At 41.6% G+C, this 18,640-nt stretch overlaps 1 protein-coding gene across 1 annotated transcript in view; it reads right to left on the minus strand.

The window, feature by feature from the left end:
• Positions 1 to 17,768, minus strand: part of LOC126281420 (uncharacterized) — a 35,417-nt gene extending 17,649 nt beyond the window's left edge. The window contains exons 1-2 of the mRNA XM_049980363.1: positions 17,569 to 17,768; positions 10,469 to 10,621 (exon numbers count right to left, since the gene is read on the minus strand). Coding sequence (XP_049836320.1) covers positions 10,469 to 10,621; positions 17,569 to 17,620 — 205 coding nt within the window. The 5' untranslated portion in view covers positions 17,621 to 17,768. The remainder of the gene's footprint in view (positions 1 to 10,468; positions 10,622 to 17,568) is intronic.
• Between the last annotated feature and the right edge of the window lie 872 nt (positions 17,769 to 18,640).

The raw sequence follows: 18,640 nt of genomic DNA on the forward strand, positions 1-18,640 counted from the left end.
TGTTGTGAATGCAGAGTTTCGTTTCATGGTCACTTTTCATCTATGACTATAACAGGCAAACTTCAGACTATCATGTAGAAATATACAAAATAAATAAATAAAAGACAAGGAAAGCTTAACTTCTGGCATTAATTAAGGAGCACCAACCTTCTCCCATAAATCCTACAGTACTGATCTGAAATCATCCAAAGAATAAGATCCGCAGTCATAATACATCAAGCACCTTACTCTCTAACTTGAAAAAATAAAAGCTGATGCTTTTGCTTCAATAAATAAAGGTCACGTGTTTCCTTGCCTGGAGTGAGCCTTTCAATGTAACATTACTTATGTGACTTGCACACCAATTATGATATTTTTATTGTCTAGTGGCTTTTCAGTTGGCCTCGCAAGACTGAGTGGACTTCTTTCCAGACAACTCCACCAGGAGAGAGAGAGAGAGAGAGAGAGAGAGAGAGAGAGAGAGAGAGAGAGAGAGAGAGAGAGATGTGGTTGCCTGGAATCAAATGCAGAACATCAGTGTTATTAGACGTAAACACTATACCAAATGGGCAACTTGATTCTTCAGATATGTTATTAGATTTTAGTACCGTAGCATTAGAAGGTTTTTCAAGCCATCTATTAAGATCAAAAAGCGTTTGAGGACCACTAGAGAAGAGATACTGTGACGAGTAAGGAAACAGCACAGATTTCAACCAAAAATAAGAATTATCATCTGGGAATGAAACAGCAGACAATAAATCAACTGTCACTGCTGTAGAAAATAACAACACCAAGGGGAATGGGGAACGTAGTTTTACGAACACTGCCAGAGAAATATTGTGAACAGCTAATGTACAAAATATTGCATCTTCTATTTCTGTTCTTGATCTACTTGGCCACTTCATTCAGGGGCAGTTAAAAATGTTCAGCATGTCACAGCATTCCACTTACAAGAGCACTAGAGTTTACACTACTGTTATCCTCACAGCCCTGAAAGACCAAAGGCTGTACGAGGTGAAAATCCACTGAAACTGAGACACAAAAACTAAATAAGAGAGAAAATTGTATCGCATAATGATAGCTGCTGTAGAAATTCGGAAGTGTAGCTACTGTAGAAATTAGGAAGTGAATATAAATTTATGGGAACAACAAACAAAAATACAAAAAACCACTGACATAAATGAGGGATGAAAGATAAAAAGCCCATAACAACAACTCTTAAGGAACACTTTAAAAAACTGCAGACAGAAAACGTGATATTTTCAAGTCTTGTACACTGTGAGAAAAGGAAGTTGCATCATGACAAGATGAGAAAATTCATTAGGACTTTCAAAGTGAATGGCAATAATTGTGAGAATAAGAAAAAATGAGAGATGAAAATCTACGTAGTAGTTAATGCAATAATACCAGAGTAGAAGGGTAGGACTCCAGTGCCTGGCTAAATAAAAGCCAAGGTTCTACTTGTATAGAAAGATTGAATCATGGAATTACTCACAAAGTCATAAAATTATGATGCTTTATTTCCAGGAGAAGCAGAGAATAAATGTTCCAGATAAAAAGAGAAAGTTAAGCACCTAACACAAAAATATGTCTCTTGTTTTAAAAAAATGGTCAGTTGGATAAAGACTATTAAATACTTTGGCACCATACCACTGTGTTACGCAAAATTTGTAATTTCAGTAATTACAGTAAATAAATACGACACTAATTTCCATTCATATTCTGCATTAGGACCAGGCAAAATTTTAATGAGATAGTGCCAATTATTTTAATATAACTGTGGGTAAAGCAGGTGGTGGACTTCAGTTTGGTGGTAGAATACTGCGGAAGTGCAATCAGTCTACAAAGGAGACTGCTTACAAATCACTCCTGCAACTGGTTCTAGAATATTGGTCAGTTGTGTGGGACCTGTACAGGATTAACAGATGGCATTGAATGTATACTGAGGACAGTACTAATGGTCACAAGTTTGGTTGATACTTGGGAGAGTGTCACAAGGGTACTGAAGGAACTGAACTGGAAGACTCTCTAAGAAATATGTAAGCTAGCCCATGAAAGCCTGTTACCAAAGTTTCAAGAACCGGCTATAAGTGACGACTCCAGGCAAGCCCCTACATACTGCTTATACAGGGAGCATGAGGATAAGATTAGAATAATTAGTGCACACACACAGAGGCATTCAAACAATCATTCTTCCCGCAATGAATACGTGAATGGAATGATAAGAAACTATAATAAGTGGTACAATGTACCCTCTGCCATGCATCTCATAGTGGTTTGCAGACTATATATGTAGATGTAGGTATAGAAGTGACATTAATGATGATGAAAGAAGGTGGGTTATCTGTAACCACTGATGACAATAACTGGGAGGAGAGGATGAAGGGGGGTGGGGGTGGTTCAGCAGTGGTAGAGTAGTGAAAATGCTGACTGATTATCATTATGAAATTCAATGGCTATAACACACCATGAAAAACAAGAAAACAATGTATGTAGCTCTACAAGATTTCATGACATAGTAAGAAAAAAAAAAAAAAAAAAAAAAAAAAAAAAAAAAATCATTCTGTTTGAACTTCTGTAGAAGATCCTGGCAATGAAGTAAAAATGCTGAAGAATAATAATTTGTAAATGATGTAATCTATTGCCATAGATGATGATGTTTTTAATGATGAAAGAATTTCCTGCATCCACTGTGATGCTGATGAAACTTTTGTAGCTTACCACAACCTTGAAAATAAGTAACAATCAGTGATAAAAATAACAAGCCTCGAAGAAAATTCATATCTTAAATTTCAAATTGAGTAACTGAGGTCACAGTTTATTGGAAGAGAAAGGACCACTCCCTGTTCATCTTTTGCAATGAGGATGCACTATCACAGCTGATGCTTACTGTCAAACAATGTAAAATCTGTGAGCTCTTTAAAATACATGACATATACTGTGCATAGTGCACTGGCAGGCCAAAGTTCTTTGGGATATTTTGGCACATCTATCATATAATCCAGGGCTTGCAATGAGTGATTTACAGTTATAACAAAATTTGAAGACATTTCTGGATGGAAAGACTTTTGCAGGCAACGAATTCAAGAAGCATTCACTCTCAGCGAGCACTGGGCTACTCCGATGATATTAAAATTAAAGGAACCTACAAGTACTTACGTTATTATTAAGGAAAACTTCATACTCAGACCCATAAATTAGAAAGTTAGTGACAATTATGTAGAAAAGATCCTTAAGTGTGGCCTAAACAGCACATATCTCAAATTAATTCAACAGTAACAGTGTTATAGAAATATGTATGATTAACTTATAAAATAATTGAGCACAGCAATCAGATCTCCTTTCCTTGCAGGCTTTATTAAATAAATCTAGATTCTTGTTGGTGCCTAGTAACTATCAATACACAATTTCATAGTTTCAATACATGTCCTAGCACGTCAGTCCCCTGTTGTTTGGGCTTCTGTCACGATTGGTTGGTTGGTTCAATTAAAGGAGGGGGAAAGGGACCAAACTGTGAGGACATCAGTCTCTTATTCTGAATAAAGCAATGCCACAAGTGTGAGAATGAAACAAATGAAATTGACAACTCAAAATGGAATGAAAGGAAAAATCACAAGAATGATGAAGGGCAACAAACATGTAAATGGACAGACGAGGACAAGAAAACCACAGAAATGCAAGAAACAGGATGAAGAGATCAAACAAACAAAGCAGATTACCATGGTGAGCTGACCATGAGAATAAAAAAGGAGAAGCCAGCCACTCTGCAACACATTAAAACCTCCACCCTACAAGCACTAGGGTGGAGGACATGGAGGGACAAAGGACTTGAGCTAAAACATAGATCAAATGATAAAACCCACCCTCACGAATAAAATGTAAAACGAAATCAGCCGATGAGGCGTTGTCAGATAAAATTAGTGAGAACGAATCCAAATAACCCAAGATTTCGTCGCTGGCCAGCCAAAGTGGGACAGTGCACCAGAATATGAGCCACTGTCTACCGGGCACCGCACTAACATTCAGGCAGGTCTTCACGGAGCAGGAGGTCACCGTGGGTCGCCCAAGCATGGCCAATGCGGAGCCAGCAGAGGACAACTGATTCCCTGCGAGAGGCTCGCATGGAAGACTGTCACACATTCATAGCCTCCTTAATGAAACACAGTTTATTGTATGTACTGTTATGCCATGCTGTCTCCCAAAGCCAAAAAACCCTATGGCATAAGTCTGAATGCAGTTCAGGTTCAGGGATGTCCATCTCCAGAAGCAGTTTCTGCGTAGCCTGTTTGGCCAGCCTGTCAGCAAGTTCGTTGCCTGGAATGCCGACACCACTGAATGACGGGACTGGCCCTGGGCATAAGTGGGCTCCTGGATGGACGCTATCAAAGGATGGCGAGGGTAGCACTGGTCGATACCTTGTAGACTGCCCAAGGAGTCAGTACACAGAAGGAACGATTCCCTGGGGCATGAAAGGATACACTGAAGTGCACAAGAGATGGCCACCAGCTCTGCAGTGAATACACTGCAACCATCGGGCAAGGAATGCTGTTCAAAATGGCCTCTGTGGATGTAAGTGAAGCCAACATGACCATCAGTCATCGAGCCGCCGGTGTAAACCACTTCAGAGCCCCCGAAGACACAAAGAATTGAGAGGAAGTGACAATGGAGAGCAGCAGGAGTAGTAACCGAGTCCTTAGGATCATGCAAAAGGTCCAGATGAATGTGTTGCCTAGGTGTACACCATGGAGGTGTATGCAGACAGACCTGGATGGGAAGTGGTTAAGGAAAGGACCCCAGTTTACACATAAGGGATCGCACACGAATTGCGATCGTTAGCCCTGACCGGGGCTGCCGATGCAGGAGAGGAACTGCCGCAGGTGGAAAAAGCATACGGTAATTCGGATGCTCAGGAGAACTATGAATGTGTGCAACGTAACTGGCGAGCAGTTGTGCAAGTCGGATCTCCAATGAGGGACTCCGACCTCCACCAGGACGCTGGTCACTGGACTTGTTCTAAAAGCTCCCGTCGCTAGGTGGTGCACTGGGTCGAGTACGTGCAACGCTGAGGGTGCTGCCGAACCATAAATCAGGGTCCCATAGTCAAGGTGGGATTGAACAAGGGTGTTGAAGAGCTGCAGCAGAGTTGGCTTTGAGGTGGTGCCAGCATTGCCACTTAAGCTGACAAAGGTGGGGTAACCGAGTCAATCAGGCATCGAAAACCAGTCCTAAGAATCAATATGTCTCCACTACTGTGAGTGGATCATCATGAAGGTAAAGTTCTGGTTCCACATGAATGGTACAACACCAACAGAAGTGCACGACACATTACTTAGCGGCCAAAAACTGGAAGCCGTGGGCGAGAGCCTATGACTGCGCCTTGGGGGTAGGCGCCGCTCAGCAACACCAGTACTGGTGGAGCAGTACGAAATGCAGAAGTCATCTGCATACAGAGAGGGTGAGACTGTGGCCCTGTAGCTACTGCTAGACCATCAATGGCCACTAAAAATAGAGATACACTCTATACAGAGCCCGGCAGAACCACATTCTCCTGGATATTGGGGGGAAATATAGGAGGCACCAACTTGGACATGGAAAGTATGGAGCAACAGGAAATTCTGGATAAAAATAAGGAGCGGGCCTTGGAGACCCCACCTGTATAATGCGGCACGGATATGATGTTGCCAGATGGTGTCATACGCTTTGCATAGATAAAAAAAGACAGCAACAAGGTGTTGGCGTCTGAAAAAGACTGTTCGGATGGCAGACTTGAGGGACACAAGATTATCAGTGGTAGAGCACACCTGGTGGAAGCTGCCCTGAAACGGAGCCAGTAGGCCACGTGACTCCAGGACCCAGTTGCCAACACACCATACATTCCAGCAGCTTACAGAGAACATTGGTGAGGCTGATAGCTATCCACATGAAGCGGGTTTCTGCCAGGTTTGAGCACTGGAACGATGGCGCTCTCCCGCCATAGCAATGGAAAGACATCATTGCACCAGACCCAGTAGAAGATCACGAGGAGATGGCACTTGTAGTCAGATGAGAGATGTTTAATCATCTGACTGTGGATCCAGTCTACCCAGGAGCTGTGTCAGGGCAATGTGCAAGTGCACTAAGGAGATCCCATTTTGTAAATGGGGCGTTATAGCGTTCACTGTGGCGTGTAGTGAACAAGAGGACTTTCCTTTCCATCCACCATTTGAGGGTGCGGATGTACTCTGACGCACAGGCTCGAGCATAGTGCTCAGTAATCACATTTGTGTTGATATATAGCAAGCTTTTGTGGTAACACCAGGGACACCTGTTGGAGTCTGGTACCCAAAAAGACGTCTGATCTTTGTCCAGATTTGAGAAGGTGACGTATGGCACCCAATGGTCCGAACACTCCTGTTTCCGTCATTTTATAAGTTGGCGTACAAGGGCATGGAGCCGCTTAATGGCTATCAAATGCTACAGGGAAGGGTGTCGCTTCTGTCACTATAGAGCTCACCGACGCTCTGTAATTGCCTCAGCAACTTGCGGCGGCCACCAAGAGAGTGACTTTCACTGGGGCACCCTAAAGAGTGAGGGATCAAGTTTTCTGCCACAGAAACAATTGTGGTAGCCACATGCTCAACCATCACATCGGTATTAGCATGTGGGGGAGAGTCAATGGTGACAGCAGAGGTGAAAGATTCCCAGCCCACCTTGTTTAAAGCCCATCTGCGCAAGTGTATGTAGGCCTGATGCCGGGGCAGTGACAGGAAGATGGGGAAGTGGTCACTACCATACAGGTCTCCAGTGGATAGATGGGAGAAGTCCTGGACTGCAAATTGATAAATCAATGGCCGAGTAACTAGCTTGAGCCACAATGAAATGTGTGGTGGCCTCAGTATTTAAGAGGCAGAGTTGAACTGAGACAGTAAAGTTTCGACATCTTTGCCTCGGCCAGTAAGCACGCTGTCACTCCACAAGGGGCTATGGGTGTTAAAATCTCACAAACGTAGGAAAGGGAGTTGATCAATTAGCGCAGCTAATACATTCAGGGGTATTGCACCATCTGGAGGAAGGTATACATTGCCGACAGTTACTTACTGCGTCGTCCATATTCTGACAGCCACAGCTTCAAGACAGGTTTGAAGGGGGACAGTTTCATTACAGACCGAGTTTAGGACATAAACACAAACTCCAGCTGACACTCGATTATAGTCGCTATGATTCCTGTAATATCCCTTATAGCCGCGGACGGCAGGGGTCCACATTGCTGGGAACCAGATTTCTTGGAGGGCAATGCATAAAGCAGGTTGCCGTAGCTTAACCAGGCGGTGGACAAAACCACCGCAATTCCACTGGAGGATGACATCTTCGTGAGACTGGGAAGGCATGGAACATTCAATGAGGCAGTTTATGCCTCAGCTTCACCTGTTGCCACTGACTTTTCACCTGAGCAGTCTATATTCATTGTGTCTGAGGGTCCAGCGAGACCCACATCCTCATCAGATGCCAGAATTTTCACCCCATACTCAAACACAGAGCTTGTAGGTACCAGTGGTGTGGGTCCCACTACAAGTTCCTTGTTCTCAAGGGTCTTCTTTTTTGATTTCTCGTGCTGTTCCTTGGGTTTCTCTGGCTGGGAGGACTTCACTGAACCAGTGACCGAGGAGAAGCCCATTGACCAGCTGCTTTCGACCTCTTCAGCCACTGGTGGGTGTCATCTTTCTCATTAGCAGAAACCTGGGTAGGGAGTGACCCAAGGGAGCCCTTCCTGATGAGAGGAGGCGAAGAAGACTTGTGCTTCTCTGGCTGAGAAGTGGGGATTGGTGTCCCTGATGGTTGGGAGGGGGAGCAGTGCTCCTGAGGTAGGCGGTGCGGGAGCAACAGGAGGGGAAGAGCCCCCCACCATCAAGGGGGTAGGTGTAGCCTTCTGGCTCTAAAGCCATCTGGAATTCATGGAACTGATGGTGCTACAACTATTCTCGTAGTGGCGGCATATGAGGAAGTCACAGCCACAGGATGTAGGTGACCAAATTTCCTCTTAGTCTCAGTGTAGGTCAGTCGATCCAGGGTCTTATATTCCATGATTTTCCTCTCTTTCTGTAAAATCCTGCAGCCTGACAAGAAAGGTGAATGATGCTCTCCGCAGTTGACACAGATGGGAGGCGGAGCACATGGAGTATGGACATCCACAATCTCGACAGGCGGGGCTGGAAGTACAGCAGGAAGACATATGGCTGAACTTCCAACACTTAAAGCACCACATCGGGGGAGGGATATATGGCTTGATGTTGCAGCAGTAGACCATCACCTTGACCATCTTGGGCAATGTGTCACCCATGAAGGCCAAGATGAAGGCACCGGTGGTAACCTGGTTTTCCCTCGGACCCCAATGGCTGCACCAGATGAAATAAACACTGCGCCACTCTTAATTGGTGTGCAGCTCATTGTCAGACTGCAAAAGAAGGTCCCTGTGGAATACAATACCCTGGAGCATATTTAAGCTCTTATGAGGTGTGATGGTAACAGAAAATCCCTCAACTTGCCACAAGCAAGTAATGTCCATGACTGGGCAGAGGATGCTGTTTTTATCAGAACTGATCCAGTGTGCATTTTGAACAAGCCCTCGACCTCTCCAAACTTGTCCTTCAAAGGCTCCACAAAAAACTGAGGCTTTACGAACATGAAAGATCCCCCATCAACTCTCGTACATAAGAGGTACTGGGGTGAATAAGCTTCACTGCCATCCTTAGCCTGGCATTCCTCCCATGGTGCGGCCAGGGAGGGGAGTGACTTGGGGTCATATTTCTTACCATTAAAGTTAGACTTCACCTGCTTAGAGACTGCTGGTGGCAGACCACCAACAAGAGATGACGTACTATGCTTTATGACATGTCATCTGGCCTGATGCCACCCCCTCCAATCAGGGGACCTACCCACAGGTGCCACCCAGCCGCAGCAAACGCCACCTGGCAGGATGGCCACTGCCGGGAGTCCTGATGCCCCAGGGTGACGGGCAGCAACTCCTTGGAATACATGGGGAGTTAATGGCACAGGCAGCAGCAGAGCGATCCCTGTGTTGTCAGGGGTCTACAACTAATAGGGTACATGGCGGCCCTACCACAATGTGATGGTTACCGAGCTGGATATGAGTTGCAAACAAGTCCCTGGTCATCATCGGCACAGAAAGTGACACTGCATAGTGCATGGTGGAAAATGCACCCAGGAAGGTGTACTCGCCCAAGAGATGGAGAATGGGCGGGACTGCAATGCGACAATGAGAAAGTGGGCTAAAGATCTCAACGCACAATGGACACAATGCACCACATAAGGCAACCTTCTCCAATTTGCTCGCTCTTCGGGAAAATTTTGTAAAATGGAGGTCAAACCATCACATAAAGCCGAAACGTGTGAGATTCCTTTTAGTCACCTCTTACGACAGGCAGGAATACTTTGGGCCTATTCTAACCCCTGGACCCGCTGGGGAGTCTGTCACAGTTCATTCAAGACACTTGAAAGAATTGAAGAGCCTTGAATGAACTGTAACAGATGTCCAAACAACAGGGGACTGACATACTAGGACAAGTAGTGAAACTGTGAAATAGTGCATTGATAATGGCTAGGCACTAGCTGAAATCTAGATTAGCTTTGATAAAAAGTGCAAGGAAAGAACGACTGATTGCTGTGCTCCATCATTTTGAAAGTCAAATCAGAGTTGTTGAGTGCATTACACATTCTTAATGGAAGTTAACTTGATGTACGATTTACTTTGAACAAAAGACTTGTACAAACAGAGTGCATTACTGTGTTAGTACTTGTTGTATGTTACAAATCGCTTACCACACAAAAAGGCAGTGTTGAGTTACAGACAGTCACAACAAAAAGACTGCCATACATTTTGGGTTTCAACCAAATGTCTGTTTCTGAAGTAGGAAGCGCACACAAATTTAAAAAAGCAAGACACCCACACAACCACCACTGGATTGCGGCTCCCATCATGTGCAGCAACAAAACGCGCGTGGGCGCACGAACGCATGCATGCACGAACGCACGCACACACCACACACACAGTCCAGCTGTAGCAGCCAGAGGTGTGTGTGTGTGTGTGTGTGTGTGTGTGTGTGTGTGTGTGTGTGTGTGTGTGTGTGTGTGTCCGCGCACGCGCAAGTTGTGCTTGGGTGAATGTGGTGTGCTTGCTACTTCAGAAGAAGGCCTTCTGGCCAATAGCTAAAATATATAGCACTCTTTTTTTGTTGTGGTTGTCTGTGACGCTCAACATCTCCTTTAATTAGTGATTAGCAATCCTCCCTTCTCATAATATTGTTGTTATTGCATCCTGGACTTTCAATGTTTAAACATACACAAAAAAATTGTGTGTTCAGATATTTTGAACTTTCCATACAAAAGTGAACCACACTGCAACAAATTTATACCTACGAGGCCATTGTAATGATAAATTACGTTTAAAGTATACTGCACATTACAAAATAAATAAATTATTTTAATTACTAACCTCCTTTTCTTTCTATTAGCTTTACACACACATCATTAGGTTCTGGGCAAATTTCACCCCAGTACCACAACCAATTAAATTTGTCACCACAACCTGGGTGAGTAGAAACACAACGATAACAATAGAGCTTGAAAGGATTCCAACCTCCACTACCTGCAAAAAGAATAAAAAATCACAATAATTTAAAATTATGTGTAATTCTAAATCATATTCAAAATAAAACTATGCAATTTGTAAGTCAGGAAAGAAGGCAGATTAGGCCTTGGTGTCCATCAACGGTTAGAGATGGAACGCAAGCTTAGATAGGGGAAGGAAATATTTTTATAGGGACCTCCCCATTTGGGAAACCACAAAAAAAACCTAATGGTCAGATAGGGATTTGCAGTCCTGTGCTCTGAATGCAAGTCCAGTATTGCAGTATGCAAACCAATCTCAATCAAGATACTTGATAATGGGATTTGGGACCTTTAAGAAATATGAAAGAGAGTGCACAATGTTGCAAAAGTTGATTGTTCCCTCAAATTATGGGGGCAACAACTGCAACACTAACAACAGTAGGACTTATGCCATTCCTTAAAAATCCAATTCCTATATGTATGATCAAGAGTGCATGGCTATCTATCCCATTCCTCTCGCTTCAAACAAACTGTGATCTATTTCTTCCAATTCGTTCATTTTAAACCCCATTGGTTTTATACGTAAGATTTTCATTGCATTTGTTATTTGATCAGCTTCGTGGTTTTCTGTTTTTAAATGGTTGAAGAATGTGGATTGATTTCTGTCACTAATTCTTGTGTGTTTTCTGTTGCTAATTTCAAAATTTCTGTCTGTCTTTCCAACTTAGAATTTATCACAGTTTTTATGATTTATTTTATATATGCCTGATTGTGTGTGTAGTGATGGTTTTGCTTTATCAGAATGGATTAATGTGTTGAGATTGTGTCTGGTTTTGTAAGTGAATTTAACTGCTGTCTTCTTTAGTACAGTGTTTAGTTCAATGGACATGTGTCCCATGTAGTCTAAGTTTGTGGTATGTATTTGAACTTTTTTTGTGGGTATTTCTTTCGCTAATTTCATGTTGTTGTGGATCTAAGTGGATTCAGGTTTAAGAATTTTCTCGTATAGTCTTCTCCTACATTTGGATCAAAGTTATTTTGTTGAGCTACGTAAGTAAGGAAGAAATCAAAATCTATATACACTCATGGACAGTCCCTGATAAAATATTAAACTGTGATCCACTGTCAATGCGCTGTATGACCACGAGGAACAACTAGTGAAACTGAATATTGCAGCATCTTACAGATTTAACCATGTAAAACTGTGAGCTTATTAATACCATCACAAGTGAAAATACCAATCTTCTGCCAATGGCCTTGTCAAAGATGGTGGAGGTACGGAAGGAGGTTACGGGCTTCCTCTCCTCCTTGGGATGGGAAATTGCTTCTAAAAGCAGCAAGAATCACCAATGGTCAATGGCACGATGATGCACAACACATTGGAAACCATTGGGTTGAAGTGACACAATGTGTACCACAGGACATGTGGAATGTAACTGAAAAAGTGTCATGATGACCTCTTCACTGGCAAATGATTTCACATAGCCCCCCATTCTAACCAACAAATGGGTAATATTTTAAGAGTCAGCGTGTAATGTGGTAGGGAAGTTAGAATGTCTGAAAATGGAAACTCAAAAGCCTAATATAGACATAGTGGTGGGTCGGTGGAAGAAGATAAGGATTTCCGGTCAGTGAAATATAGGCTAATATCAACCGCAGCAGAAAATACTATAACAGGAGTAGGATTTGTTATGAATAAAAAAAGGCAGGTGAGAGAGAGAGAGAGAGAGAGAGAGAGAGAGAGAGAGAGAGAGAGAGAGAGAGAGAGAGAGAAATACGTTGAACAATACTGCGATAGGATTACTCTCATCAGGACCAACAACAATAGTCCAGATACACATGCCGGTGTCACAAACAAAACACAGAGAAACAAAGAAAGTATATGAGGATACAGAACATATAATTCATTATGTAAAGGGAGGTGTAAATCTAAAAATTTTGGAGGACTGGAATGCTGTTGTAGGGGAAGGATAGGTAGAGATTCCAAAACCAGATATTGTACTGTATGGCATATCCGGGAGTAGACTCAGACTACAAACAGTGATGCTGAAGAGTAGGTTGAAGTTTAAGAGAATCGCTCAGAATAATTAATGTGAAGTACTGAGTGATGAAGAGGTGCATTTGAAGCTTAACAAGGCTGTAGATAGTACAACAAAATGAAATGAAATGTTGTGTAGCTAGGGCCCCCTGTCAGGTAGATCGGTCACCAGCTTCAGGTCTTTTTAGTTGATGCCACTTCGGCAGTACTAAAGAAGACAGCACTTAAATTCACTTGCACGTCAACTGGGATGATATGATGATGAAGACAACACAACACCCAGTCCCTGAGTGGAGAAAATCTCCGACCCAGCAGGGAATCGAACCCGGTCTCCTTTGTTTGGTGTTGCACCGCACTGACCACTCAACTATCAAGGCAGACGATAGTAAAATGGTGAATACCACAGCAGGTAGTACAGCTGAAGAAGAATGGGCATCTCTAAAATGGGCAATCAGAGAAGTTGGATGGAGCAATATACTCACACAGAAATTAACAGCAAAGAAATCTTGGGTAACAGAAAACATACAACTGATTAAAGAAGGAAAAGTACAGAAACATTTAGGAAAATATAAGAATACAGCAATAAGTCCCTTAGGAATGAAATAAATAGGAACTGCTGGAAAGCCAAGATGAAATGGCAGCAGGGGAAATGTGAAGAAACTGAAAAATATACGGTTGCCAGAAGGACATGATTCAGCATGTAGGAAAGTCACAACAACCTTTGGTGAAGACAGAAGCAGACATATCAACATTAAGATTGCAAGAGGAATTTCCATATTAAATGTAAAGGAGAGAGTTGATAGGTGGAAAGGAATACACTGAAGGCTGCTACATGCTGAAGGAATGATCTAATGATAGAAGAATAAGTGGGAGTTGATATGGATGACATATTGGATGCAATATTAGAGTCAGAATCTGTAGTGTGATTAAATAAGACAGAAGGTATAGATAACATTCCTTTGGAATTTCTAAAATAACTGTGGGGAAGAGGCAATCATACAACTGTTCAAGTTGGTTCGTTGAATCTACGAGTCTGGAGGCACATACCACCATGCCTTCAAAAATGTATATCCACATGATACTGAAGATAGCAGAGGCAGATAAATGCAATAACTATTATGCAATCAGCCTAGCATCTCATGCATCCAGCTTGCTGTCAAGAATAAAATATATAGAGAAGAATGGAAAAGAAAACTGTTTGACTATTAATTCAGCTATATGGATAGTAAAAGCACCAGAGAGGCGGTTCTGGTATTCCCCTTGATAATGGAAGTAAGATCACAGAATTTGTAACATAGAAAAAGTGCTTTATAAAGTAAAATGGAGTAATATATTCGAAAACCTCTCAAAAATAGGTGTAAACTATAGGGAATGACAGGTTATAAACGATATGTGTAAGAACCAGGATGGAACAATATGAATTGAAGCCAAAGAGCAAAGCTCTTGGGTTAAATATGATGTACAAAAGGGATGTAGTTTTTTTCCACAAATGTACTTCAAAGAAGAATGATGGAAATAATGATTTGTTCAGGAGTGGGTTTAAATACAGGGTGAAATAATATCACAATAAGATTTGCTGATGACATTCTTATCCTCAGTTAAAGCAAGGAAGAATTACAGGACATCGCTCAAGGAAGAATTACAGGACATCGCTGAATGGAATGAACAGTCTAATGAGCACATACTATGGATGGGAAAACAAAAGTAATGTGTATCAGAAACAAGAGCAGCGATAAACTCAACATTAAAATTGGTGACCACAAAGTGGAAGCAAAATAACACAATGGACAAAGCAAGGAGAATATAAAAAGCAGACATCAGTAAAAGACTGGCCTTAATTTGGGGGAGAAATTTCTATGAGTGTGTGTCTGGAGTGAAGCATTGGTCGGAAGCGAAGCATGAACTGTGGGAGAAGCTAAGAAGAAGAGAATCAAAAGGCTTGAAATGTGGTGCACTAGAAGGATGCGGACTGATAACATATGAGATAAGGATGTTGTCCACATATATGGTGCAGAAGGGACAGGTGGAAAAAGTTGACAAGAAGCAGCGACAGAGAGAGAGAAATTGTGTTAAGACACCAAGGAATAACTTCCACGATACTTGAGGAAGCTGTAGTGGTTAAAAACTGTATAGGAAGGCAAAGATTGAAATATATTCAACAAATAATCAAGGACTTTGGATGCAAGTCCTACTGTGAGATGATGATGCTACAGGAGAGGAATCCGTGGTGGGCCACATCAAACCAGTCAGAAGGCTTGATTGGGGAGGGAGGGAGGGAGGGGGGGGGGGGGGGGAGGCTTGAGAAAAATATGAAGGAGAGAGAATGTGTTATTATATATAAGGACCAAGAACTAATTCACAAATCAATTCACTTTTTGCATATAAGTCTGCCATTATTTGTAAATTATTTCCTACAACCAGATAAGTATAACAAGCAAAACTGCAAATAACTAAATCAGTTAAATGAAGTTGCATACTAAATTGTCATAACCATAACAGATAAAAAGTCGTAAATGTTGCATTGTACAAAAACTATGAAAATACAAAGTGGCCCATAAATTTTCCTGTAATGACTAGAATATGTAATTCTTACAATAAAATTAAGTACACTGATTAAAGTGAAAGCAGTAATCTTTTACTGCACAAAATAAATCACCATTCATCTGAATGAATGTACTGTGTGATGCAGGAAATGCAAGTATTTCTGCTAATAATTTCCTATATATTGCAGAAGAATTAATATCAAATAATTCAGGTAAAGCAGGCATGGTATATATTAAGAATGGATCAAACATTGCCATCGGATGCTTTTATAGAACCTCTACCTCACGAGCAATAGTGGTGGAACATTTGAGGGGAAATTTGTAAAGGATTTCCCATAAATTTTATGGTTGTGTTACAGTGCTTGGCAGATATTTTGGTAGCAGGGAAAGGGGATCGTGAAAATGGAAACTGACAGGCTTGAATTTTTTGATTCTGTTAGCACAGAAAAAGAAATCAGTGATCACAAGGCCCTTACAGCCTCAACGAATACAGCTGTAAAGAAAGGTAGGATAATATTTCTCCTTTGAAAGAGCAACAAGAAACTGATTTCAGAATACCTGAGCAGCTAACATGAAAAATCAAGCATGAATGGACAAAGTTCAAAAGTAGGCATTTTAAGCAGATAGGTGCCGGAAAAAGTTGTGAGGGACAAGAGACACACCATGGTTTGAAAATCATGTTAAAAAGCTGCTACAAAAGCAAGGAGAGCTTAACGGCAAATTTAAACGTAGCCAAAACTTCATGGAGAAACAAAAACTGAATGAAGCCAAATTTAAAATAAGGAGAGCATGCATGAAGCATTCGATGAATTTGAAGGTATAATTCCATTTACCACATTGACAGAAAATCGTAAGAAGTTTTGGTTGTGTGTTAAATCTATAACCAGATCAAATCCAATCTGTCCAGACACTCTCCGGCCATAATGACAGACACCAATACAGACGACAACAAAGAGAAAGCTGAAATACTAAACGTCTTTTTTCAAATCTATTCCACCGATGAAAATTGTACTGTGGTTCCTCCTCAAAATTACTGCATCAATGTCAAAATGACAAGTAATAAAACTGCTACCATAGGATAGAAAGTCAACTGAAACTGTTCAATAAGTGAAAGGCCACTGGACCTGAAGGGATCCCAATACATTTAGTTTAAGCTAGTGTATTATGACTTTTCTGGAGACTGTTATCAAAACGGGTTCCAAAAACAATGACAATGATCATGTGAAACCTAACTCATTCAGTTCGTCCAAGAGACCCAGAAAGCATTAGATGCCAGCATCAAGGTTGATGCAGGGTTCCTTGACCTCCAAAGGCATTAAAAACATTTCTACATTGCCACCTAATGTACAAAATATTAGACCAGTTGTTTGATTAGTCTGATGAGTTTCATGCAAACGTAACAGAGCATGTCATTCTCAATGGAAAGACATCTTCAGACGTAAAATTAACTTAGGGTGTACCCAAAGGGAACAGTTAATGATCATTATGCCCAACATTATGATCTCAGCGAGTTCCAGAAGCTCTATGAACCTGCTTTCAGATGATACTGTTGTAAACAGAGAAGTCACAACACTAAAAACTTGTAGCAAATTCAGGAAGACCTGCAGAGGATTTATGTTTGGTGAGTAGATTATTAGTTGACCCTCAACAACAAAATATAATACACTGAGCTAAGTAGGCAGAAGAATCCATTAGTCATTAGTGTATGTTTAGGCTTACATGATTCCAGAACAATCAGTGAAAGCAGTCACTGCAAAAATCATAGGTGTGTGGATGTGGAATGAATTAACGTCGAGCCATCACATAAAACTAATTGTAGGTGGGGCGGATGCCAGACTGACATTCACTGGAAGAGTCCTCAAGAAAATGTTGTTCGCCCACAACGGAGGCAGCTTACAAAACAATTGTTTGATCAGTACTTGGATATTGCTTGTCAGCTTGAGGTCTGTAGAATAAGGATTTCCAAGAGTCATCCAATATATTACTTCCTCCTATGTACAGCTCGCAAAAAGACCACGAAGGTAAAATTCGATCTCACATTGAGAGGGTAGCCACGTCTCTAACACTTTATGTTCGCAACCATGGAATGAGACCCTCAAACATTTATCTGTTTACATTTTCAAAAGTTATTATTTGTAAATAATACATCGATGAGATCAGAAATGTCTATGAGATTAAGGTATATTCGTTTATCGCTCCGTCTTTTAATATCATAACACACAACTAAATGTCAAGCCAATAAAACATCGACTCTTTGAAATTTAATCACTCGCTTTATTAACATGTACTATTTTAAAGACTGTCATGCACATTAACAAGAATACAAACGCTAGCGCCAAATGCTACAAACACTTTAGTGACACACCACACCCATATAAAAGATGTTTACTTAACGTAACATACCAACAGAGAATACGGTAGCCAAAACGGCGTAAAATATGTATAACTTGTGCATTTTTGTTAGTGGAATATCTCGTCAATTCGATCCTTCGAGTGATTATCCACCTGGTCTTTTCCTACCTACAAAACATAAACAAAACACATCTCCACCCTCCCGTTGTGACTCAACGAGACAAGCAACAAGCGTCCTCCAAAGTTATTGTAATCGCTGCATCGAAATATTCAAATTCTATCGACTTTAATCTGTAACTATCGAAACGGCAAAATCGTTAACCAAGTCGAGAATATCGATGAGAACGGATACAACAAATATTATGTTTTTCACGATGTTTTTCTGATACTGTACGGTGAAGCTAAGGAAGTCTCAACCATAACATGTAAAATTGCATGACTAAGGCAAAGCAATTGTTAAATATGTCGTTAATACCTCACTTTTATCACTATCTATTTAAGGCCAATTCACACTGGGCTTTACGGCACCGTCACGTTAGGGTGTATTCATACTATATGTTATGTCAATTCAAGTCATTTAATCTCAACTCGCATGGAGTCCTCAACCGTTTTCAGTATACAAGCTGTTACAATGCTTTCTAGTATTCCACGCAGTCAATGTACATTATAAATAAGACATCAGATGAAAGAGCAACTCAAACAGTTTTGTTTGTGCACCTCTGCGCAAAGAGGACAGTATGGAAAGACCAAGAGCGACTGAAGATCATCTTGAAGGAGCGGGAGTCGCTCACGTCCAGTAGTAGTAGCTTTATTCATCAGTGGATCTCTTTTTACAAGGATAACCATGGATCTTGCCGTTGGTGGGGAGGCTTGCGTGCCTCAACGATACAGATAGCCGTACCGTAGGCACAACCACAACGGAGGGGTATCTGTTGAGAGGCCAGACAAACGTGTGGTTCCTGAAGAGGGGCAGCAGCCTTTTCAGTAGTTGCAAGGGCAATGATTGACTGATCTGGCCTTGTAACAATAACCAAAATGACCTTGATGTGCTGGTACTGTACTGCGAATGGCTGAAAGCAAGGGGAAACTACGGCCGTAAATTTTCCCGAGGGCATGATTAAAT

The sequence above is a fragment of the Schistocerca gregaria genome, chromosome 7 (assembly GCF_023897955.1).
Source record: "Schistocerca gregaria isolate iqSchGreg1 chromosome 7, iqSchGreg1.2, whole genome shotgun sequence".
NCBI classification, from domain to species: domain Eukaryota; kingdom Metazoa; phylum Arthropoda; class Insecta; order Orthoptera; family Acrididae; genus Schistocerca; species Schistocerca gregaria.